General features: G+C 44.2%; 6 protein-coding genes across 9 annotated transcripts; 1 reads left to right on the forward strand and 5 right to left on the reverse strand.

Annotated features, from left to right (window-relative positions):
• Positions 1-790: 790 nt before the first annotated feature.
• Positions 791-1,931, reverse strand: LOC115689542 (probable pectinesterase/pectinesterase inhibitor 13). Its single transcript, XM_056306994.1, has 2 exons — positions 1,598-1,931; positions 791-1,476 (listed from the first exon to the last, which is right to left on the reverse strand). The coding sequence occupies exons 1-2, from the start codon at positions 1,929-1,931 to the stop codon at positions 791-793; spliced, it is 1,020 nt and encodes a 339-aa protein (XP_056162969.1).
• A 69-nt stretch (positions 1,932-2,000) lies between these two features.
• On the reverse strand, positions 2,001-2,591 carry LOC130134446 (probable pectinesterase/pectinesterase inhibitor VGDH2). Its single transcript, XM_056306995.1, has one exon. The coding sequence runs from the start codon at positions 2,589-2,591 to the stop codon at positions 2,001-2,003; it is 591 nt and encodes a 196-aa protein (XP_056162970.1).
• Positions 2,592-3,744: 1,153 nt separating this feature from the next.
• Positions 3,745-5,878, reverse strand: LOC115689541 (pectinesterase-like). Its single transcript, XM_030615617.2, has 2 exons — positions 4,692-5,878; positions 3,745-4,566 (listed from the first exon to the last, which is right to left on the reverse strand). The coding sequence occupies exons 1-2, from the start codon at positions 5,680-5,682 to the stop codon at positions 3,881-3,883; spliced, it is 1,677 nt and encodes a 558-aa protein (XP_030471477.1). The 5' UTR covers positions 5,683-5,878; the 3' UTR covers positions 3,745-3,880.
• A 5,192-nt stretch (positions 5,879-11,070) lies between these two features.
• On the forward strand, positions 11,071-14,618 carry LOC115689537 (peptide chain release factor 1, mitochondrial). Of its 2 annotated transcripts, none has more exons than XM_030615602.2 (11): positions 11,071-11,287; positions 11,839-11,939; positions 12,097-12,195; positions 12,400-12,583; positions 12,678-12,726; positions 12,825-12,903; positions 13,024-13,098; positions 13,172-13,249; positions 13,522-13,680; positions 14,007-14,102; positions 14,198-14,618. In XM_030615602.2, the coding sequence occupies exons 1-11, from the start codon at positions 11,137-11,139 to the stop codon at positions 14,396-14,398; spliced, it is 1,272 nt and encodes a 423-aa protein (XP_030471462.2). In that variant the 5' UTR covers positions 11,071-11,136; the 3' UTR covers positions 14,399-14,618. The 2 variants fall into 2 exon arrangements, with proteins under 2 accessions (XP_030471462.2, XP_056163010.1); XM_056307035.1 differs by having other exon boundaries at positions 11,175-11,287; positions 11,756-11,939.
• A 239-nt stretch (positions 14,619-14,857) lies between these two features.
• Positions 14,858-18,023, reverse strand: LOC115689536 (uncharacterized). Of its 2 annotated transcripts, none has more exons than XM_030615601.2 (4): positions 17,639-18,023; positions 16,476-17,056; positions 15,420-15,935; positions 14,858-15,260 (listed from the first exon to the last, which is right to left on the reverse strand). In XM_030615601.2, exons 1-4 carry the CDS (start codon positions 18,006-18,008, stop codon positions 15,129-15,131), a joined length of 1,599 nt encoding a protein of 532 aa, XP_030471461.1. In that variant the 5' UTR covers positions 18,009-18,023; the 3' UTR covers positions 14,858-15,128. The 2 variants fall into 2 exon arrangements, with proteins under 2 accessions (XP_030471461.1, XP_030471460.1); XM_030615600.2 differs by having other exon boundaries at positions 16,476-17,062; positions 17,639-18,021.
• Positions 18,024-20,163: 2,140 nt separating this feature from the next.
• On the reverse strand, positions 20,164-22,799 carry LOC115689538 (two-pore potassium channel 5). 2 transcript variants are annotated; one of them, XM_056307036.1, is made up of 3 exons: positions 22,096-22,799; positions 21,587-22,032; positions 20,164-20,701 (listed from the first exon to the last, which is right to left on the reverse strand). In XM_056307036.1, the coding sequence occupies exons 1-3, from the start codon at positions 22,594-22,596 to the stop codon at positions 20,554-20,556; spliced, it is 1,095 nt and encodes a 364-aa protein (XP_056163011.1). In that variant the 5' UTR covers positions 22,597-22,799; the 3' UTR covers positions 20,164-20,553. The 2 variants fall into 2 exon arrangements, with proteins under 2 accessions (XP_056163011.1, XP_030471463.2); XM_030615603.2 differs by having other exon boundaries at positions 21,587-22,796.
• Positions 22,800-23,145: the final 346 nt, after the last annotated feature.

A 23,145-nucleotide genomic window follows, 5' to 3' on the forward strand; every position in this document is an offset into this window, starting at 1 on the left:
GATTTGTATAGAAAGGATTGAGTAGCCGTTGGATGATAGATTCTGAATCCCGCTGATTCTGGTTGCCCATACAATCAGAATCTTGGTTTCCATAAGTAGAGCTTTATCCGTTGTAATGCATACTTGTCGTAGTATTTGATTGTCAATCAATTATAGCCTTAGATTGAAACAATCAAAACTTTCCTTCTGTGAAATCCATACCGATCACTAGCCGTTGTTTTTTGTTACGAGTTACGCATCGAAGAATTTCGTATGCAAGGTCGCTTCGAAAAATTTCAGCTTCTGCATCTGCTTCTGAAAACTCCTCCGTCTGCGTCTGAATAATTTCAGCGTCTGAGTCTCAGAACTTAGATTATGTGGGTCTTCAATAATGTATTTACCAGCTTGTAAAGTCTGAAAAACTTCCTTCTGAACTTCCAGAATATACATACCTGGAATAAATTAGTTCAGAATAAGTATCAGATTTACAATAACATGGAAGGTTTTGTCAACTTCAAAATCAATAGGAGTTTTCCTCAACAAGGCTCTCTGATCTCTCTCTTTCTCTCTCTCACTATCATGTGTACAAGAGTAGCGAACTTGGGTTCGGATTTGTCCATACATGTTAGGCTCTCTGATCTCTCTCTTTCTCTCTCTCACTATCATGTGTATCAGAGTAGCGAACTTGGGTTCGGATTTGAAGTGAAATCGGGCTGCTTTCGTAAAGTCGCATAGATTTTTCAATCGCCGGAAGGTACAGATGGTACAATCACTCTCCACTCATCCTCAATCCTCAAGTAGGTTAACGTCTCTAGTGCCTCAACCCGAGCAAGAAAGGGAAGCCAGTGGCGTTCAACCACAGATCTCCCGAAAGGAACGGACCGGCGGTGAAAGCCAGAGCCTCCTTCCTGCTGATGACCCTGACATTCTTCCACTTGACCCTGCCGTCGGTCCGGGCCCCGAGCCCGCAGTTGCCGTACTCGAAGTAGTTGCACGTGTCGTCGTGGCCCCACGATTGGTACCCAGCTGGCTGGATGAAGTCACCGAGGGTCGACTCCATGAACACGGTCTGGGCATACGGCCTCCAGGGGCGGCCGAGGTACGTCTTGATGGCGAACCGCTCGGGGAAGAGCTTCTTCTCAGGGACGATCCTGCAGTTGTGGATGACGAGCCCCGAGGTCTCGAACCGTACGTCACGGCCGTGGGCGGTGATGGTGTTGGCCTGGCCGGGGCCGGGCTTGCAGGCGATGATGAGGGAGTTCTGGATGACGGTTGACGAGTCGCCGAAGATGAAGTCGACGGTGCCGGAGATGACGCAGTTGCGGTAGAACTGGCGGTGGACCTGGACATAGAGGGTGTCTTGGTACCCGTCCATGCGGCAGCTGAAGAAGGCGGACATGTCGGACTGGACGCACAGCCCCACAGCCTGCCCGCCCTCGTAGCCCGCCGTGTTCTGGAATCCCGTCTTCTTGCAAAGGAATCCGGTTCCAATGGCAGCTGCATCAAATTGTTCAATTCATTAAAAATTTCGTCTTTTATCATATGCCCATGTTTCCGAGAGATATGGAACAAGGCTTTGATTTGATTTAGTTGTGTGTTTTGTGGAAAGAAAACTCACAAAAGGTGGCGCTTTGCCATGTGGAATAGCCAGCACGATTGTTCTTGTGACCGGTCACAAGGGTCTTCCTCGATCCGTCTCCGTACATGAACACATTCACTTGGTGCTTGTCCACCGTGATGTACCCGTCATACACCCCGGCCTTCACGTAGATCACGTACCTCCCTTGGTTCCCCTTGGGGTAAGCCGCAAGTGCCGCCGCGATCGTGCTGAACTGTCCGCTCCCATCCTTGGCCACCGTCGCGTTGGGCTGGATGTTCCCGTTGTCAACCTTCGCCAACAGCTTCCTGTCGGAGGCCGAAAACCACGAAGGATATTTCCCACCCTGGTCCATACTCGGCAGCCTGCGGGAGTTGGGAGTGAGGTTTAGCTTGTTGTTGAAGGCGGCGAGGACTTGGGATATCTACGAGGCGATCGCGAGCGCATTGCTCGTGAGCTGAGTCGCGTTCTGGAGGTTGTTTTGCAAGTCGGCCTTGAGCTTCGCGTCTTCGACGCCGTCCAGGCACGACTGCTGGTACGACACGACAGCGTTGAGCCAGTTCTGTATCTCGGCGACACGGTCGTTCACAGTGTGGAGGTCGCTGTCGCCAACGAAGGAAAAAGCGGCCTGGAGCTCATCGACGGCGAACTGATACAGGTCCTTGCAGTCATCCAGCGACATCTTGACCCTGGCATCCGTGACGTTGGCATTGGCGGCCAGAGACACGGAGAAGTTGAAGGAGCCATTCATCTCCTCGAGGGTGGCGAGCACTGCGGCTTTGATGAGCTCCTTAGGGTCGGCGGTGGCATTTGCCGCGTACGTGCCCAGGGTCTTCATGCATAGCTCCTTGTGATCGGTCGGCGCACAGATGGTGGAAACCGCCTTCATCTGCAGTGTCAACGTCTCGCCAGAGTCGCCGGAGGACCCGAACTTGTGGACTCCTGCGACGACACCGATGACGACGCCGACGACGAGGATGATCGAAATACCCGACACAACCACTTTACCTACCATCTTTGCGGTGTTCTTTACCGGCCACGTGCCACCTCCGTTTTCCTCTCGGTTGGGACGTTCGATGGAAACCGGACATTGGCCGGAGAATAGTAAGAAAGAAGGATTACGGAAAGAGAAATGGATTATCTCTCTCTTATCTAAAAACTAAGGGGATTGAGGCGATGCATGGGAGTTTTATACTGCATGGGGTTCCCTAAAATTAAGGTTTTTCTATTCTTCAATCAAATGAGCTGGGGTGCTAATCTTCATGATTAGATGGTTGAGCGGCATTTAGGCCAACGACTGGGGCTTCCTGGCCATGGGTTTAAGGACCAGAAGCGTTGGCAATAAATGAGGTGTCGTGAAGGGATAAGCCTAAAAGACTAAGTAATTAAGTGACAATCTGAAATCTACTACGAGAATAACAGCGTCTACTTAACTACAAAAAAATAACAAATAGTTATAAATTATTATGGGGGTCTACTTTTTCAAGAATTTATAGCTCATAACACGATGTTACTATCACAATGACTCAAATACTGTTATGCCAGCAAAACCCGTCGTTTACTTTTGTGCCGGAATATAAGGAAATTTAGCATTAATAGTTCTAAGATGGCGGGGAAATTCATAAGATAACCTTGAGCTCCGAAGAGATTAAAACATATTATATTTGTCATATCATAGATCAATTTGGTTCGTTTACTTCCCCAAAAAAAAGGAAAAAAAAAGACAAGTTCATGAGGAAATAGCTGACTCGATAGAATTTTATTTCGCAAGCTCGAATTGAATCGATATGATATGTTTGATAAGCGCTGGTCCATTTAGATTCAGTTTTGGTCATGATAACATCACAATTAGCTCAAGTTGACGTCGAACTTATATCTTAATACTTCTTTCTTTGGGTCGAATATCTTAATACAGAGCAACGGTGCTGAAAAACCTAGCAAATCTTTAAAAAAGAAGAAGATGAACTTGGATTCGGATTGAAGGACGAAGCCTGTAAACTTTGTCAGGCGATCTCTCTCTCTCTCTCTCTCTCTCTCTCTCTCTCTCTCTCTCTCTCTCTCTCTCTCTCTCTCTATATATATATATATATATATATATATATCACGTAGCACGTTTTAGGTTTCCAACGAATCATGGCCGTGCAAGAGAGATATGTATACGTATAATAGAGTAGCAAACTTGGATTGGGATTTAAGTAAATTCGGGCTCTTTTTCGTGAATTTCACATGGATTCCTCAATAGCCGAAGGTACAAATGGTACAATCACTCTTCACTCATCCTCAATCCTCAGTGGGTTCATGTCTCTAGTGCCTCAACCCAAGCATGAATGGGAAGCCGGTGTACTTCAACCACAGATTGCCCGAAAGGAGCGGGCCCGCGGTGTAAGCCAGAGCCTCCTTCCTGCTGATGACCCGGACGCCCTTCCACTTGACCCTGCCGTTGGTGCGGGCCCCGACACCGCGGTTGCCGTACTCCGCATAGGTGCACGTGTTGTCACCGTTCCACGAGAGGTACCCAGCGGGCTGGATGAAGTCGCCGAGGGTCGACTCCATGAACACGGTCCGGGCGTACTGCTTCCAGGGGCGGCCGAGGTACGTCTTGATGGCGAACCGCTGGGGGAAGAGCTTCGTCTCGGGGACGATCCTGCAGTTGTGGAGGACAAGCGCCGTGGTCTCGAACCGCTCCTCGCGGCCCTGGGCGGTGATGGTGTTGAGCTGGCCAGGGCCAGGCTTGCGGGCGATGATGAGGGAGTTCTGGATGACGGTCGACGAGTCGCCGAAGATGAAGTCGACGGTGCCGGAGATGACGCAGTTGCGGTAGAACTGGCGGTGGGTCTGGACGTAGAGGGTGTCTTGGTACCCGTCCATGCGGCAATTGAAGAAGGCGGACATGTCGGACTGGACGCGCAGCGCCACGGCCTGCTCGCCCCTGTAGCCCGCGGTGTTCTGGAATCCCATGGACTTGCAGAGGAATCCGTTACCAATGGCAGCTGCATTGAATTTGTTCAATTCATTAAAAATTTTGTCTTTCATCATATGCTCGTGTTCCCGGTATGGAACGAGGCTTTGATTAATTTGATTTGGTTTTTTTGTGTGCTGTGGAAAGAAAACTCACAGAAGGTGGCGCTTTGCCATGTGGAAATGCCGGCAATAGCCTTGTTCTTGTGACCGGTCACAATGGTCCTCCTGGGTCCATCTCCGTACATGAACACATTCACTTGGTCCTTGTCCACCGTGATGTACTCATCATACACCCCGGCCTTCACGTAGATCACGTACCTCCCTCGGTGCCCCTTGGGGTACGCTGCCAGTGCCGCCGCGATCGTCCTGAACCGCCCGCTCCCGTCCTTGGCCACCACTGCGTTCGGCTGGATCCTTCCGTTGTCCACCTTCGCCAACAGCTTCCTGTCCGCGGCCGAGAACCACGAAGGATAATTCCCACCCTGGTCCATGCTCAGCAACCTGCGGGAGTTGGAGGGGAGGTTTAGCTTGATGTTGAAGGCGGCGAGGACTTGGGATATCTCCGAGACGATCGCGAGTGCGTTGCTCGTGAGCTCAGTCGCGTTCTGGAGGTTGTTTTGCATGTCAACCTTGAGCTTCGGGTCATCGACGCCGTCCAGGCAGGACTGCTGGTAAGACACGACGGCGTTGAGCCAGTTCTGTATCTCAGCAACACGGTCATTCATGGTGTGGAGATCGCTGTCACCAACGAAGGAAGAAGCGGCCTGGAGCTCGTCGATGGCGAACTGATACAGGTCCTTGCAGTCATCCAGCGACATCTTGACCCTGGCTTCGGTGGCATTGGCGGCCAGAGACTCGGAGAAGTTGAACGAGCCCTTCATCTCGTTGAGGGTGGCGAGCACTGCCGCTTTGATGAGCTCCTTAGGGTTGGTGGTGCCGTTTGCGGCGTACGTGCTCAGGCTCTTCATGCAGAGCTCCTTGTGATCGGTCGGTGCGCAGATGGTGGAAACCGCCTTCATCTGCGGCGACAACTTCTCGCCAGAGTCACCATCGGACCCAAACTTATGGACTCCTGCGACGACGCCGATGACAACACCGACGACGAGGATGATCGAAATACCCGATACAACTACTTTACCTAACATTTTTGCTGTAATTTTTTCCCCCCTTCTTTGTGGAGATTACTCAGGGTCTCCCCTCCGGCCGAGCTAAGTGCGCACGTCGCCCGTGCCGCGTCCCTTTTCCTCTCTGTCAGGATGTTTAAAGGAAACCGGAGGTTAATCAGGGAAGAGTTAGAAAGGATTATCGAAAGAGAGATGGATTATCTCTCTCTACCATCTGCGCATTAAGATGGTTCAGGCCATGCATGGGAGTTTTATACTGCATGGGGTTTCCTAAAATTAGGGTTTTTGCTTTCCTTCAATTAAAATGTGCTGTTGTGCTAATCATCATGATTAGATGGTTGAGCGGTGTTTAAGCCAACGACTGGGGCGTCCTGGCCATGGATTTTAGGACGAGAAGCGTTTGCTATATAAATGAGGTGTTGCGAAGAGATAAACCCTAAAATAGCAGAAAACAGTTCATGCAGATATCCGATTAGCAATGACGCTTCTTTGTCGGAATAAGCTCTTTTTGCTGTTTACATTTGTGTCGAAATATAGGGAAATTCAGCAATAATGATTCCGAGGTGGTGGGGAAATTCGTCAGATGACATCGAGCTCCGATGAGGCCGAAGTTACAATCGAAACATATTTTGTTTATCACGTCCAGAGATCAATCCGGTTCATTTTCTTCCGGGAGAAACAAGCTTTTTTTTTCGAAATAGCTGCTTCGACAGAATTATGTTTTGTAAGCTGGAATTGAATCGAGATGATATGTTTGATAAGTGTTAATTTATTTACATTAAGTTGATTTCAAACTTATTTCTTAATTCTTAGCATGATGCTAAAGAGCCTAGCAAAATATTAAAAAAAAAAAGGCTGAAGAAAATATTGACTTTTGAACTTGAGTTTCCTTCATAATAATTACTATAGAGTTTTCGAGTCGTTCTTAAATAATTTGACTCGTTTCAAAACGTGTGATGAAATAAAAGAATCTATTAAAAAACACGACAAAAACATCAGACCATGTCATATAAAATCTAAATCAAGAGTGTGTTCCAGGCAAGATAATCATCCATTTCTAGTCGTTCTTAAAAAACTGATTTCGAGTTTTTTTGGGGGTGATTTTTCGCTCTTAATTTATACCTTTTTTGTTAAATTAACGTTGAAAACCATAAACCCTAAAGGAGGACAGATGGGGAGAGAGAGAGAGAGGCGGAGGACGGCGGCCATTGCGGTGCCAAGCATAGGCCAGGGTTTGGCATTCTTCGTCGGGCTCCGACGGACTAGCTGTACCAAACCAGCACGCGTAGAGAGAGAGAGAGAGAGAGAGAGAGAGAGAGAGAGAGAGAGAGAGAGAGAGAGAGAGAGAGAGAGAGGTGGGTGTGTTGAGAATGTTCCCAACTCACAATATGGATTCGAAAGATAGGTCTGCGTTGAAAGAGCATTCACGCTGCGGAGCTTGGTGAAGGTGATGAAGGTGCGCCAATGGAGGGTCAGATGACCAAGGAGAGAGGAGATGGACGTGGTGATGATGGCAAAGAGTCTCCTGGGTTTTACCTTCTCCTGTTTGTGGATCCTCAACTCCTTGTGCTCCCTCCCATGCTAAGATTTATCATTTATCATCTCTTGAGAGGCCTTGAAGGCATGCGCTTGAACGCTCCCGAACTCCATAAAATGATGGATTTCTCGGCAATTGAGAGCCTAAAAACTTCAGGCTCTCCAACTTTCAGAGCAGAAAAGCTTTCAAATCCATCTCCCTTTTCTCATGACTGCACTCCCCACGGATCCAGCACCGCGATAACGTCCGGCTCTCTCTCTCTCTCTCTCTGGGTGTGATTTGTGCCGGTGGCTCTTGCTCATCCTTTCGAGCTCAGCGACGGACACCGAACCCTGGCCGGTGACCTCCCCCTCTACCTCTCTCTCTGGCTGTGGTTTTTCAAATTTGACATTCTGTTTCTTAATTTCATGTACTAATTTGTAGACGAAAAAATCCCGACGTTTCGTGCAAAATCTTGTCCGGGTCGATTCAACCACGGAACGAGACCAGCCTGACCTGACGGATTCAAGACCGGATCTTCCTAAAGCCGGTCTTGCATATCGATCCAACTCAGGAGAATGGAACCCATGACCTCCAACTTGAAATAAACACGCATGACCACTAAACTAACAAAACTTCGCTAATAATAAGCTTCAGAAAACAATATATAATATCAATCATGCGAATTTTATAAAGCAAACCTGATCCCTAAGTTGAGCCTGAAATCGAAAATATAACCCAGCTTGGTTTCCAATGCCAATTTTTTCAGAATTGGAACCTATGAAAAAAATTTCAAATTTCGATCTCGTATGTTGACCCATCCTGAAATCAGTCAACCCTATATGTGTGGTCATATGACTCCGTCATCCAATTTTATAGTGTTGATTGGATGTGTAAGACATTTTTGATGTTAGCCATTTGCAAGTCATTAATTTAGACACAGTAACAGAGGTGGTTTGTATAAAAGAGAATTATTATGGATTGTATACCATGTAAAACTACAAATATTGAATTCTAAAATTTTGCATCAATAATTTTCATATTTAAGTAGCCTATTTAATTGGATGAAACCAGGCATCGTAGTTGCAGTAAAATTCTGCGTTTTACCAAACAAAGAATGAATATGCGAATCGAATCAAATCAGACATAAATTAATATATAGTAGCTGACTAGAGTTAACCTTCATAGGTAGACTGAACAGCAAAACATCGCAACACTTTATCCTTATGCGTGAACAATGCGATTTGCTTATATATGTAAAATCAATCGGCTCATAATGTTCGAATATCGAGTTATAAAAAATTAAATTTATTACCTCAGCTGAGCACTTGTGATTTAAGTGGGAGGCCATGGCGGTGGGTTGCTATGTTAGTCTCCCCCGAGGAATAGTCGAGGTGCGCGCAAGCTGGCCCGGACACCTCGGTTACCAAAAAAAAAAAAAAATTTAAGTTTATTATTTAAAGTAAAGAAGATTTTCTACTTCTAAGGAATCTCAATCATTTTTTCTCCAAATGATGTCAATGATTACTTATTATATATATTAGAATCATGGTCAAACGTGTAAATTTAATACTTCTTTATAATCTCTAATGTTCTAATTAAAACATCCATTTTGTATCCGAAAAAAATAACAAAAAAATGTTTCAAATCTTGAAATATATGGCTTTTCACGTGTACCTTTATGTTTTCTAAATAATTTCTCCATCATTTAACCAGCCAAATATTAAGAAGGGAAAAAACCATCAAAAACCCAAAATTATGTCGACTGTGATACATTGACTATAAAATTTCTTTTGTGACATAAAAAACCCAAACTATAACTACTGTGACACATTTACCTTATACTTTTTTCTTGTGAATCAAAAACCCCAAAGGTGTGCCTACATGACACATTTACCCTCCATCAAGATCCTATCACTTAATTTTTCAGCCAAAACAACGTTGTTTTTGTTTCACTTGAGTTGCATAAGAGCCATTGTCAACATAGTTTACCTTGAGTTTTAACGGTGCTCATTGACTGAATATTAATGTAGGGTATATGTGTCACACAAATTCACGTTGAAATTTTTTGATGTCATAAAAAAAGTTTATAGTAAATATGTCAGAGTGTGCTTGGTTTGAGGGTTTTAGAGGCTTTTTCCCTATTAAGGCTACGTTTGTTTCGCTTAAACATATTTCTCCTTTTCTGGCGTTTGAATCACTTGGAAAAATGAATCAGCGGAAAATATTTTCCCAGTCAACGGAATATTTGTACTTAAATTTAGGAAAATGATTTCCTCTTTTAAAAATCGAAAATCATTTTTCAAAATATGACTAGAATTAATATTTGAACTAGAAACTCTACATTTGAACACAAAAAACCCCAACACTTGATCTTGGGCCCTTGACACCTCAAGATAGGGCCAGGGTCCATCGAGGCCAAGCCTAGATATATACGGAACCTTGGTACCCGAGCCCAAGACCACAGAGGTTGGGCTTGGAACACCAGAGCCCATGGTCGGGCTTAGGACTCCAGTATAGTTGCCCAACTCCCCGATGCCCCAACTCGGGTCCACAAAGGTTGGGCCCGAGACCTTGGTGCTTGTGCCCGGATCTCTAACATGAGACCCCGTGCTTGGGACTAGGTCCATCAAGGTCGAATTGTGACCTTGGTGCCGATGCCTGGGTCCCTAGGCTCGTGTCAATCGAGACCATGCCTCGGACCTCAGCGCTCAGGCCTAGGTCTATCGAGGATGGGCCCAGGTCCCCGGCACTCGTGCATGGGCCCAAGACCTCAATGCTCATGATCGGGACCAGGCGCAAAGCCTGAGATGGTGTCCTTGCCCGAGTCCTTAGGTCCCGAGTCCATTGAGGCTGGGTTAAGACGCCGTCGCCCGCTTGGGTCAACCAAGGCTAGGTTTGAGACCTCGACTCTCGCGCTAGGTCCATCAAGGTTGGGCTTGTGTCCATCGAGGTCTGGCCTGGGACCTCAATGCCTAAGCACGGGCCTACACCCGTGCCCAAGTCTATCAAGACCAGGATCGGGACTCCAAAGCCTATGGCTTGGTTCCCGGAGCCCAAGTTCATTGAGGCTAGGCCTACGTTGGGGTTCATAGAGGCCGGACTCGAGATCCTACTATTTGTATCTGATTTCCCGATTGTTTATGCACAAGTTATCAGCGCCCGAATAATATATATCTATTCAAAAAAAGCAAATAAGATTTTCCTTGCCAAACGATGGAAAATATGGTCAAGTTCATTTTCAGGTTTCATCCAAACATTGAAAAATATGGAAAATTTTTGGTACCCAAAGTGAGGCCTTTTATCAATTTGGTACCCAAAGTGGATATAATCATATCTATTTCAAAGTAAAAAAAGCCAAATAAGATTTTTGCCCATTCAGTTCCAAACGATGGAAAATATGGGGGCCACCCTCGCCCGGGCGGGCGGCGCCCTACCCGTGGCGAGGGGGGGTTCGGCCGGGCGAGGGTCATTTTCGGGGTTTCAAGGGCCAAACATTGGAAAAAAATAAAAATTTTTGCTTGTTTGCGGCGACTCGGTCCATTGGCGATGGGCACTTGGTCCATTGAATAATGGGCTTTGGTTGTCCTTTTGTCATTGCCGCTTCTTGGTCCTTGCAATTGGACCCCTTGAGTCCAAATGAAATTTTTCCAAAAATATATTATCATTTTCTTGAAAGAAAAACTTCCTGGAAAACATTTTCTAGAAAATGTCGCATTTTCCATGAAACAAACAAAGCCTAAGTAATAAATGGATTTTGCTTAATCTTTCAAAGATTGTCAATACTTAGGTCAGTATATAACAAGTCCCGTGGCGGTTCGCAAAATTACAAGTCCCCTTGCCCCTTAAGAGTTGTCTTCTTGTTTTGTCTCCAGCTCTGAAACCCCGCGCAGCCTCCATAAAAATTCTCAGTTAGTCCCACTCGAGCGAGTGGGATTGGTGAACAGGGAAATCCCAATATGGGCAGAAATTCGCGCTTCTTGTGGAGAAAGTTGATGTGGGCGACGCGCGGAATCGAAGCTCTGCGCGCAAATCCTCACACCGGAGCATCGCTTCAGCGGTCGCCAATCGCCGGAGCTTCGCTCACCCTCTCTCGTTTCTGTTCTACCGGTACAATTCTTGTGTGCATGCTTGCGTGCTGTAAATTCGAACGGCGCCATTTTAGCTGTAGTTTTTTAGCTCAGTTCAGTAAAAGATGATTGTCATCTTGTGCATTTCGAGCTTCCGCTCCTCGTATAGGTTTTGGTTGGCTTCTTGGGTGAGAGAGATCTTGTTGTGCTTCTTGAAAATTTGTGTGCTTTGTCCTTTTTTTTAAGAAAAAGTTGTTCAGATTACCTTTGACATTGGGATATGCTATCAAATGCTACTTGATGATCAATTGGGTCATGGAAAAAATGAATCTTGGAACTGTAGTAGTTGTTTAATTTCGCCATCTTTGTTCCTGTTCTTGTTCTGCTCTGTTTAGTCGTTTGGGTTCCATCCGCCATCACTTGTGGAAAGGTCATGTCAGATTATCTTTCTCTGGAGGAAACAGGCGGATTATAATTTGTCCATGTATATGTTTATTGCTCGTGGCAGGTTTTGTTTCTCTCTTGTCTTTTGGGTTCAATCTTTCATCTTCTTAACCATTTCGAGTGTCGAAATGCTTGCTCAACTCGCAGAAGTGCAACCCCATTTGTCACCCGATCTCATCAAGATAATGGAGCAACGGCTATCGGCAATTGAACATAGGAGTGCGTTTCTTCAGAATCTCATTAACCAGGTAACCATGTGATCCTTATTTTTTTGATGTCTTCCTTCCATACGTAGCGGTTTTAGCTTTTCAATGAACAATGTTTCCTGTGTTTATGCAAATGCTGAGTGCTGAGGCTGTTGTGGTTGGTCTTTCATTGATGATTAATTCTGTTGGTTGAAGACAGCCAGAAGCATCACCAACTGAATATTCAAAGGCTAATAAGGAGCTTCGGAAACTTAGGGACTCTATGGAGCTTATAAATGAGTTGAGGACGAAACAGAAGGTAATGAGTTACTGTCGAACTTACTGAGACATCTTCGGTTCTTCGGGCGCGTTTTCATTTGAAGCTTCTAGGCTTTTAGATAGATGATCAGCTATTGCTTTACACATGCCATTACATGGTTTGCCTTTTGGAGGAAAAAAAATGAGCAATACTATGGCTGTTTATTTATGCCAAATGCAAATTGTCCTCTTCCTCTTGATGCAGGAAATTGACGGTCTGAAGACCATGATGGATGAATATCTAGAAGACAGGGACATGCATGATATGGTAACTGAGGAATTGGACCAGGCTGTAAAAGAGGAGAAAAGATTGCAGCAGTTGCTTCTGAAGTCATTACTTCCTAGAGATGATGCCGATGAGAGGGGTTGCATTGTAGAGGTGAGAGCAGGTAACAGTTGTATACTTTATGGTGTTTCAATGCAGACTCAAGGGATTTTCATAGGGATCAACTTCACAAGTTGCTTGTTTAAATGTGTAAGCAGGAACTGGAGGTGAAGAGGCTTCCTTGTTTGCAATGGACATATTTAAGATGTAAGTTGAAAAGTTGAAAAGGAAAATCTCGGATTTTATAATTATGTGAAGTCTTAGATGGTCAGAACTCATCTTATGAAGAACCTGAATTTGGACAGGTATGAGAGATACTCACAAAAGAAAGGATGGAAATTTGAAGTAGTAGATATAACGGAATCTGATCTGAGAGGATACAAGGTATTGCATCCATAATTGGCCCTAGACACGTGATTTCCCATCTTCAGAGGTTGCACTAGTATATATGAGATGCACCACTTACATATTGATGCGGTTATATTTGTATATGTTTTATGCCAGGAAGCTAGTGCAGCAATTTCTGGTAATGGTGTTTATGGGAAACTCAAATTTGAGAGTGGGGTACACAGAGTCCAGGTATTACGTTTTGAGAGAGAGAGAGAGAGATTCATGGTGGCATATGGGTTTAAAGGCATTTTTCTGGTTGCAGCGAGTTCCTGTTACTGAGAAGTCTGGACGTGTCCACACCAGTGCAGTGTCCGTTGCAATCCTCCCTCAAGCAAATGAGGTCTAGTTACTTTCATTTTGACGGTGAAGGTTTTGTTACTAGGATTAGTTTCCCTTCTTTTCTATTTGGTAGCTTTGGGGTTTGAAAGAAGTTAGTTTATTGCAGTCGGCACTTATACAGTCAGGAATACATGTTGCACTTGGCACTTAAACAATCCATGTCTCTTACTAGCTTCTGTCTTCTTATGCATCAATTTCCTTGACCTAAAGCTAAGTAGTTGGGAGCTTTCTCTTTTGTTTTTCCATTTTTGTGATAAGTGTTGGGTTCTGCAGGTAGATGTGCAGTTGAGGAATGAAGACTTGAGAATTGATACTTATAGATCTGGTGGTTCTGGAGGCCAGCATGCAAATACCACCAACAGTGCTGTTAGAATAACTCATATTCCATCTGGCATGGTTGTGTCCATCCAAGATGAACGATCTCAACATATGGTAAAGAATTCTGACATACTGTAAATTCTGCTGAACTTATTTGTAGAAAACTTTAACGTAAATCTTGTCCTTTTGTTCCTCCATCCAGAAATTATGGCACTTTCTTCGATTCGAATTAATTTTCCGTCACTGAAATTTCGAGTTTCTTTTTCCCCGCTGATTTGGTAGCCGAAGGAAGCAATGCTCTTGACAAATCTTTTATGTATATGAATTCTGGCCAATAAACATGTTTTGCTCTCACCTCATTACGAAGTTGAAGCTAGTTTGATTGAGCCATCTAGTCATGCTACTTACTTCAGTCCCTCCTCTTCCCAATTTTTTGACAGAACAAAGCGAAAGCACTTAAGGTTCTGTGTGCTCGACTTTACGAATTGGAGAGATCCAGAATTCACTTGGATCGAAGCAGGCTTCGATCAGAGCAGGTATGCAGCAACCAGATGATGGACATTAACTTATCCATGGCGCTACTTTTTTCTTTTCCTTTGCAATGTGATTAAAGATTTACAACCTCGAACAGATCGGAAGTGGGGATAGATCTGAGAGAATCCGTACTTACAACTTTCCCCAAGGACGAGTCACGGATCATCGTGTTGGCATTACGCATCATGCAATAGATGATATGTTACAGGGAGAAATATTGGACGCCTTTATTGACGCACTTCTTTTGCAGCAGGAAATGGATGCAATTGCATCTTTCAGTTCAACGAGTGATCCTTAGTAGGGATTCTCTTGCTTGGAATTGTTCCTTTTTCAGACTTCTGTGCTATATTTTAACGTCAACCCATTTCAATTTGTCTTCTGTTTTTGGCCTTTTCTAACCCCTGTATCTACAAGGGCATTTAACACGTTATATTTAGCATCTGAGTCGATTGTGTTCTTACATTGTTAGATAAGAATATTGATTCTTTCATTACTGGGTGATTGGAATCTATTTGTTGTGAAGACTTTCTATTTGTTGAACAGATTTGATAGCAAAAGCAAACTTTGAGTTATGGTCTAAAGTGTTTACGAGGCACATTGAACCATCATCTTTCCATGGAGGGAATCAGAGCAGGCTTCAGCCGTGTATTTCTGATAGACAGTACTTTCTCTGTTTTAGAGAGAGCATCAGCTGCATAGGAATTGTTTCAAAGAGGATGCATAACCAGAAAGGAGAGAATTGTTAAATCGCTCAATCTAGAAATGATGTTTTCTTGATTCTTCTCCAAAAACAGATCGACAAAGTGGCTACTTCCTGGCATCTGCTTGGGCATGACCCTTATTAACCTTGTTGAGGAAGCCTGCCTTGCAAGCTTCCAAGTGTGGAAATTCCATATCTTGATGTATGCAGCTAAGGCTTTTCCTTTGTACACTTGGTCTTTCATTCTGCTGCAAGCATCTAAAATAATGATAAAGCTCGGAGCAATATAAGACATATATGTACCCCAATTCTCGATAGGAACTATGAATTAAGTAGACATGAGAAGAACATCGAAATCGCTGAGAGTCCACTCTGCCATTTCGTCCTTGTTAGTGATGAAAATCTCTGTGCCGACGTCAAGTGATGTCCAAATTCTTCTGGCACGAATAGTATCTGGATCCTGCAATTCAAAGATACATCATATATTATTAACTTTATCATTCTACAGTGAATGAAGTACTTCGACAAGCTTTGTGGTCAAGTCACACGCATCCTCCTATCAAAGGTGATTCTAAGAGAGTTCTTTTTATTCTTTGGCCTGTCAGATAATACTACTGACCTGATAGAAGTAGAGTCGGCTCGATAGGCCACCGACATCGAGCTCCCAAGTTCTTCCATCACCGATCCAACCATCGCCTTGTTTGGTTGGATACCCGTATTCAGCCCACGCAGGGTGAGGCAGCAACTGAACAAGCTCTTGTGCCTGGGGATTGCTATAAGGATCACACGTGCTCGTGGGACTCTCCAAAAACTTAGCATTCCCGGGTGCACAGTAATAGTGATAAGCCGAGTAGGGAAAATTATTGGTGTCATTCCTGTGAATCTTTTTGTTATCTAGCGTGATGTGGTACGGCGGGCAATTGGCTAAACTCGTGGGGCTGCACCAGGACGGAGTCTCCGGGTTGATGATCATCTCACTATACCTCGTGACGTCGGTGAGCACGTCCCCGTCGCACGGTTTGCCGTTGTTCTTCCAGCAGCTGCCCATGTCTATGAGGTAGAACTGGCTCTTGGGGCCTCCACCACTTTTGATGTCCAATGTCAATCTAACCTTGAAATTTGGTGACTCTGGAAGCTGAAAGGAGTAACTCCATTATTTTATCATCTGTGTCTAATTATCATACAATATAAGGAAATAAGCCGGTATGTTTATTGTACAGAGCAGAGCAAAACCTAATCGGCAACATTTTCTGGGTCTTAGAGTCTACATATAATAATAGGGGAGGACTTTATGATCAAATGAAAATGACAGTAACCTTTTCAAAACGAAGAGGATAGAGAGGAATAGTAGTTGAACAACGCTACACCAATCCAATAACCACCAACTCAGCGACTTTAAAAGATCATATGAAAACTGAAGCCTCTTTCTTTGTCAAGCATAATTGCTGATGCTTTGCCTGCTCAGTTGTTCTATTAGATTATGAATCTTTGATCTTCATACCTGATTTGTTAGAAGCACTGAATCCCTCCGCATCATTAGATTTCTCTCTTTCATAAAAGGAAAAGTCACTCAAACCTTGAATTACGACCGCCTCCGTAACTATGACAGAACATTTGCTAAAATGAACCAGAGGAAAATATAAGTTTAAGTCTCCGAAGGTCAAAAAAGACTTACAGTTTTGAGCATCCCTCTGGTGTCATAGTGATACCCACCAGAGAAACCTTTGGTTGCATCAGCTCTGAGATACAGCATCAGCCATGGATACTTCTTTGAAGTCTTGAGCTTGTGATGGAATACCCAACTCCCTGCACCGATCTTCTTCTCCCAAACCACTTCATAGAAAGAGATACTATCTATACCATCTGTGACGTCCGCACCCAGTTCGTAAGTTCCATTGAAACCTCCTCTCATCGTACCGTTTCCTAGAATCCGAGTCTGCTGATGATTCAGAATGGGTTGGTTCATACACCCGATTCCAAAGCACGGAAATTTGTTTGGACTAAAAGGAGCCGCTTTTTTCCCATTTTCAGGACATAAGCCAGAGTTTGTGTCGTAGTTGCCATTTTTTAACATGATCATCCAAAATTGCCACGGTTTCGGGGTGTCTTGGACTTCGCAGAGAGAACCCAAATAAAGCTCCTTTTGTGCAGCATAGAGGTCTGCATTTTTTAGGACGTCTGTGCTTATACCAGGGAAAGAACTGCCGATTCCTAGTCTGTTATCAACCTCTGTGACCTTGTGTCTCAGAGTAACATCTGCATCTACAAGAATAAGGATTTAAATTTATCCGGATTAGAGTGAAGCAATGAGCATAAGTAGCAAATGAGATCCGTCAGAAGTAGAAAAACGAAAAGTAAATAGAGCAAAAGGGGCATCCCCAGTCACCAAGTTGTAATTAGAAAGAAAAAGTTTGGTCATTATTGTATTGTTTATTCATTCTGTTAAACAATTAGCTGGTTGGCTAAAGATCTTTCAGCATACGATGCACTGGAAGTTGGCTTGTGAAATCCTTAACCTCATGCATTCGGAAGTTAGTGAGAACTCAAGTTGCTTGTCCTCTAGGAAAGCAAGAAAAAGGAAATTTCCCTTCAATAGAGGCGTTTATCAACATTTATCAAACAAGTTACCGAATGGCTCTGCTTTGTTTCCAAAACAGAAAAAGAAACTGAAAGGAAAAGATAAAAAAGGCAAAATTGTTCTGAATCTGCAGATGACAAACCATTTGTCATGGAATGACCTTGTTCCAGCATTTGTAAACAAAATGCATCAGCACATGAAACATGTTGAACAAAAATTCCCTAAACAAACACATAAGCGGGATAGAGATAGGGACTCACTTTTGTGGAATCTTGCACTTCTCCTGTGTCTGTGTCTGCCTGAGATGTCAAAACAATCAGCTGCTCTTGGACTCCCCATACCAGGAGCTTCAATGCCAACTTCATTGCAGAAATTCCAAGCTTCGAAGGCGACTCTGAGACCATCTCTTCTCATTCCAGGATCACCAACTGCAGATTCATATCGAGCCACAGCTGCGACAGGACCAAGAAGCAATATCACGCTTCCGACTAAGAGCGTGATGTGCCAACTCGAGTGCCTCTTCATGGCCAAAAAAGTTACCACAGGTCTTTGGTCTTGATAGAAGTGAGCAGAGAAGAGGATGATGCTTATATATATGTAGATGGAGTTGAATATGGAATTGGGTAACATGGGTATCGTCACTTATATTAGTGCATGTTGTCCTCTCTGTCCCATGTATCATCTCATCATTTTAATACAATTGAATATACTGTGGGTTTTGAGTTTTGTTATCACTATATTTTGAGTAGAGTCAACTGTTGTCCCCCTGCTGGATTCCATCGCGATTTCACTACTCGCTAAATGCTTGATTCAGATGAAGGTTCGGCATCTCTCGACTTTTGTCAAGTTGAAACAGTTGAACCCCCGCAGCTCATAGGACTAAGTTTTCTTATGCTCGATTCGATCAAACAAAATATAGTTTCCAAGCCCTTAGATATGCTGATAATTTAGCGAAGTCGAGTCTAGTCCTGCGTGAATGAGATAGTGTAGATTAGTCCAATCGACCTCAGGCTCCACAAATTTAAGTACGGAACTTCAGGAATGAGTCGGTCAAGTTCGAATAGTAGACGGTGTCGATTCGAATCTATTGACATTTATTCTTCTAGGAAAAGAAAAGAAATGCCAATTTCATTTTCTTCCTCGCTGCATCATGTTCTAAAGATGGTTTTGACTTCTGCTGCCAGAAAGGCACGACGTAACCACGAAAGGAGTAGGTCGTTTCTTGGTGAAATTATTGGCCCTCCAAATCAAATTATTAGTAACATGTGGGGTCTTAGTCAAAGGGCATAAATAGCAAAACGAATTTCTCACATTTCTATATTTGTTTATTTGTACATTTCATTAGTCCTAAAATTCGGTGAGCCAGGCTTATCGATTTGATTAAATCAACTTGATCTAAACCAGTTCTCCTGCATTTGGCTTAGTCCGTTAGAGAGTGATGGAGCAGATCTTTGTCTTGTACTCTTATTATAGTCCTTCTTCGTTTCTTGCGGTATTTCTCATTTCGGTTGAGAATTTTTGGATCATGTATATGAGCATAAAATCTTTTACGTCTGGTACATGTTTGAGTTACACGATATGCAAAAATCATAAGACCCATTTGTCCATGATCGAAGTAAGCGATATTGATTTGGTTAATTCCCTTCTAATCACATCACAGATGAATCTTCTCAATGTGGATTACATGACAGTAATACTAATAGTTAAATACTCTGGTAAATGAATGACATTGTGTATTGGGAAAGAAATGTGAATGGATAGAACTTTTGATCATGGTCTGGGAACAGATGAGGGGTTAGGTATTGACTGATGACAGATGAAAACCAGATGGGGATAAGAAGACTGGATATATGGGGCAAAGATACTGAGTCACGAATGGTCAAAAAGCTGCATCCGGATATCAAGAAACGCGTCGGTTCCAGCACGAGGTGATTCACTCGAGGACGAGGAAATAGTTTCCCGTGTATTATCTGGTCTCGATGCGGATGCTTAACTGGCAAGCTGCCCGAAACACGAAATCTAAGCGAGGATATACCAGTCCATCAGGTAGGCTATTAATTTAATGTTGATCTCTTCACTGCCACATATTGCTTGCTTAGCAAAAACAGGAGGCACAAGTACATGTTTTACTTACTTTTGTGGGCACCTTGTTTCTTATTTGGTGTCATGGATGTATTTGGTGCCTCGGTGGGGTTGTTTGTTAGGAGTTGTTTTGTGTAGAGATTGGTGCTATGACGTCTGCCAACCTTTTTCCTCCGGATTTGCTGGATTTTCAGCTGCCCAGCTTGCATGCAAAAACAAGGAGTCAAAAGGTGACGGGGACATATGGTTTCCATTTGCAGCAGACAGTGAAGCCGGTTCTATGGAAAACCTTTCTTTCTTGGGAGTCGCTAATTTACCAAACATTGTTGGTGGGACCGGGAATTTTCATTAAGTGACGATCCTTGGAAGGTCCACTAATGATGAGAAAAAACAAATTACTCAAAAAGACAATTCAGCATGAGCTCTAATGAATCTATTAATCCTGTTTGCTTCTGTGGTCTGCAACTCCAGTTGTTCTTGACCTTTTATTAAAAGACCATTGCTTTCTATTGTTTTTAAGTTTCTTCTACTAGTTGCTGCAGCTGCATTATTCGCCCCACATCCCTTAAACATTTACCCGCAATGCTTTCCTATGGCAGAATGAGTCTCCTGATAAAGGTTATACCATAGCAAACCAGATGATGAAAGGATATGACTTCCATAGCAATAACCAGATAAAAGGATATTAAAAAGACGCTATCAACTGAAGCATCAAGTCTCCTCCAATAATACTGTCCAATTTCAATGTCATTTACAAGCAAAGAGAATTAGCGCAGACAGATATAGCATTTCTTCAGATTCTGATCTTTGATCTGTAGCACTGACGGAGGGAAAAGATGCTCTCCTTTCCATTTCTGATTGTTATCTTTCACCTAGAGAATCGTCGCACATGTACACTTAATGCATATGTACAGCTTTTGCCACAAGAATAACATGCCTTGTAAAGGGGATCAGATTTGCAGGACCTATTAATCTTGCCAAAGACAATGTTTGGGTTATCTTTCGCGTATTCATCCCTCACCCATCTTGCAGAATGGAGCAAGTATTGCGCTAATATTCATGGTCAAATGAAATCTTCCCCTGTTTTTTGTCATCATAGGTGATTGTCCAAGAGATCCGGGAGTGTTATTTTTCCAGAGTTGTTTCGATCAAGCTTGCTGAACTGATCACATATCTGTAATATGTCCATCTCGCCAATCTTCTCCATTTCTTTCAGCTTGTATATAACATACTCTGATTTACTGCACAATACAGCAAATTGTAATCTTTAACATTAATTATCGCCGCCAGTCTAGGACGAGAAACATTTGATCTGCATACACTGCTTTGGCCAAAAGCAAAATTTTGATTAAATAGCATAACATCTTCTGAAGAATATTTAATAACTTCTCGCCAAATCAGGAAATCTACACATTGAAAGGACATACTTACCAAGATAAGCCTTCTACCTATAAAAGAGGTAAAATACCTCTCTTGATTTTCAGCAAGGATATGTGCAGTGAACAGAAAAGGCTGTATATACGTATACGTACAATGAGAGGATAGTTCACAAAGAAGCTTTTGCAGAAGGTTATGCACCATTCTGTTTGAAATTATGCATCCATCTCTTCGCAACTAACAAGGCAAATCATCCTAGTTCTAGTTTATGCTCTTTTGACGGAGAGCAACACCTTTAAATTTTGAAGTGTGCTTCTAAAATTCCATCTTAAATCGCGGTAACACGAATGCGTATACTTTTATGTAAACATGAATAGATAGTGAATAACTAACGCAACCTCAAGTAATTATCTCGTAAAATCAGAACACTTTCGAGTCAACTTTTAAGGAAGACTCAGCACTGGACAACACTTCAGCAAGCACTCGCGGAGCTAAAGCTACCTGCCACATAAAGCACTCATGTTCACCATTGTCTCATTAAGAAACAAATTCGTTGGATGATTGATTTTAGATCTCAAATTGTGAAATGCTTCTTTCTAATTTATGTTGACAATCTCTAATCCAACTCATCTGCGGCTGCAATGCAGCTATCGTATTAATTTCACTTAGAAACTAAACAAACCAGTCAACACTTAACACCTAGTTACTTACTAGAAACTAACAGAAGGAGCTGGAATCATGCATCCTACCTGATGAAGCCGTTGTTGTTTAAATCGGCTGCAAACAAATCCTCGACAGTGACATCCCTCTGCAACACCAGCTTCGAAAGCCTCCGGTGCCTCTTATCAATCCTAGCCTCGGCCAGATAAAGAAACGCCCTCGCGACCACCAGCGTCGAGAACAGCAGCCAAACTGCGGCGAAGAGCCGCCCCGGCAAAGTCTTGAAGGCCCTGTCCCCGTACCCGACGGTCGTGACGGACATAACCGCCAAATAAACCGAGTCCAACCAATCCAAACCCTCCACAAAGCAGAGCACCAACGAACCCATCGCAATGCACAAAACCACCACCCCAAGTGCCAAACCCACCTTTAACCTGATCCTCATCCTTCCCTTCTCGACATCGACGATGTAATTCACGGCACCAGACCCTCCCCTCTCGCCACTCAACCTTGCATTAGTCAGGATCATTTTCTCCTGCAAATCGAGCGCGAAATTCACAACCCCACCGAGCAATATGTCTATGAAACCAAAACCCACCAACACAAACACGCAAGCGAAGGCCTTGGTCTCGGGGGTCAGGGGGGCTATGTCCCCATAGCCTATGGTGCACATGGTGACGATGCAGAAGTACAGAGCGTCCACAACAGGGTGCGTCTCAACGCCTGAGAAATGGTCCCTATTGAACGCGTAGATGCCCACACCGAGGAAGAGGTAAACGCAGAGAAAGAAGAGGCCCTGCCCGACGACGGATCCGGACCCGGGCCTCGGATTCGGGTCGCGGGTCGGGGCCCCCCTCTCGAGGTCTGTCACCACGGCCATCGCCGGGGCTGTCCTGCATCGGTGGAGGCTCTGCTTGCTCTTGCTGCGGAATTCGGCAAACGGGTGCGAGAATGCGTGGTCTTCAACGATTTCTTCAAGTTGGGGCCCCGTGGGGGAGGCGAGAAAAGGGTCCTCCTCCATGCGCCCGTGGGAGCGAAGGCCAAAAGAGCACGGACGAAATGGCAACGCTTTGTCGTGTTCCGTTCTTGAAGGAACCATGGTGGGGCCAAAGGGGAGAGAGAGAGAGAGCTGTGGGGGACGCTTCCGGAGGTCGGATGGAGAGGGGCCCTACTGGAGCAGGGTGACGAGGATAGAGAGTAGGAAGAAGGTGACGTGCAAAGGTACTACCGTGTTTGGGGTGTTTGGAGCTTCGTTTCGTCAATGGTAATCCGCGCAAGGTCGCTGCTGTCTTATCCGGTGGTCCTTTGTGGCCCTAGTTGGCTGGTTCAGACCACCTTCTTTTTCAAGGTATAGAATATGACGCACGGTCATGTTTTTTCGCGGACATCTTTCAACGACTTCGAAGTTAAGCATCTTGGCTTGGAAAAGAACCTATGAAATCTAACGGACAAACCCGCCGGTCAAACCTATGAAACTCCGTCTTGGCCAAAAGAAAAAAAAAAAAGAACAGCGGCGAAACAGATCCTTGCTTAGCCAAGGTTCTCTGTATCTGCATCTTCCTCGTCGTCCTCGCAGAGAAAGTTCCCGAAGACCTCCCTCGGGGCCTACGATGGAATGTTGCTGAGGCGGCGGAAGCACCTGCAGCGG

The sequence above is a fragment of the Syzygium oleosum genome, unplaced genomic scaffold, assembly GCF_021117445.2.
Source record: "Syzygium oleosum isolate NSW1041296 unplaced genomic scaffold, Sole_v2.1 Sole_v2.49, whole genome shotgun sequence".
Lineage (NCBI taxonomy): Eukaryota > Viridiplantae > Streptophyta > Magnoliopsida > Myrtales > Myrtaceae > Syzygium > Syzygium oleosum.

What these genes read in the sequence shown, in the direction of transcription:
- LOC115689542 (XM_056306994.1), bottom strand. Translation starts at nt 1,931, where the DNA reads ATGGACCAGGGTGGGAAATATCCTTCGTGGTTTTCGGCCTCCGACAGG. An exon ending in ATGGCAAAGCGCCACCTTTT is followed by an intron (nt 1,477 to 1,597) that starts GTGAGTTTTCTT and finishes AATTTGATGCAG; the next exon opens with CTGCCATTGGAACCGGATTC.
- LOC130134446 (XM_056306995.1), bottom strand. Translation starts at nt 2,591, where the DNA reads ATGGTAGGTAAAGTGGTTGTGTCGGGTATTTCGATCATCCTCGTCGTC.
- LOC115689541 (XM_030615617.2), bottom strand. Translation starts at nt 5,682, where the DNA reads ATGTTAGGTAAAGTAGTTGTATCGGGTATTTCGATCATCCTCGTCGTC. An exon ending in ATGGCAAAGCGCCACCTTCT is followed by an intron (nt 4,567 to 4,691) that starts GTGAGTTTTCTT and finishes AATTCAATGCAG; the next exon opens with CTGCCATTGGTAACGGATTC.
- LOC115689537 (XM_030615602.2), top strand. Translation starts at nt 11,137, where the DNA reads ATGGGCAGAAATTCGCGCTTCTTGTGGAGAAAGTTGATGTGGGCGACG. An exon ending in AGTTGAGGACGAAACAGAAG is followed by an intron (nt 12,196 to 12,399) that starts GTAATGAGTTAC and finishes CTCTTGATGCAG; the next exon opens with GAAATTGACGGTCTGAAGAC. An exon ending in GCAGGCTTCGATCAGAGCAG is followed by an intron (nt 14,103 to 14,197) that starts GTATGCAGCAAC and finishes AACCTCGAACAG; the next exon opens with ATCGGAAGTGGGGATAGATC.
- LOC115689536 (XM_030615600.2), bottom strand. Translation starts at nt 18,008, where the DNA reads ATGTTACCCAATTCCATATTCAACTCCATCTACATATATATAAGCATC. An exon ending in AAGTGCAAGATTCCACAAAA is followed by an intron (nt 17,063 to 17,638) that starts GTGAGTCCCTAT and finishes TTATTCTTGTAG; the next exon opens with ATGCAGATGTTACTCTGAGA. An exon ending in GCCGACTCTACTTCTATCAG is followed by an intron (nt 15,261 to 15,419) that starts GTCAGTAGTATT and finishes TTTGAATTGCAG; the next exon opens with GATCCAGATACTATTCGTGC.
- LOC115689538 (XM_030615603.2), bottom strand. Translation starts at nt 22,596, where the DNA reads ATGGTTCCTTCAAGAACGGAACACGACAAAGCGTTGCCATTTCGTCCG. An exon ending in AACAACAACGGCTTCATCAG is followed by an intron (nt 20,702 to 21,586) that starts GTAGGATGCATG and finishes TGTATTGTGCAG; the next exon opens with TAAATCAGAGTATGTTATAT.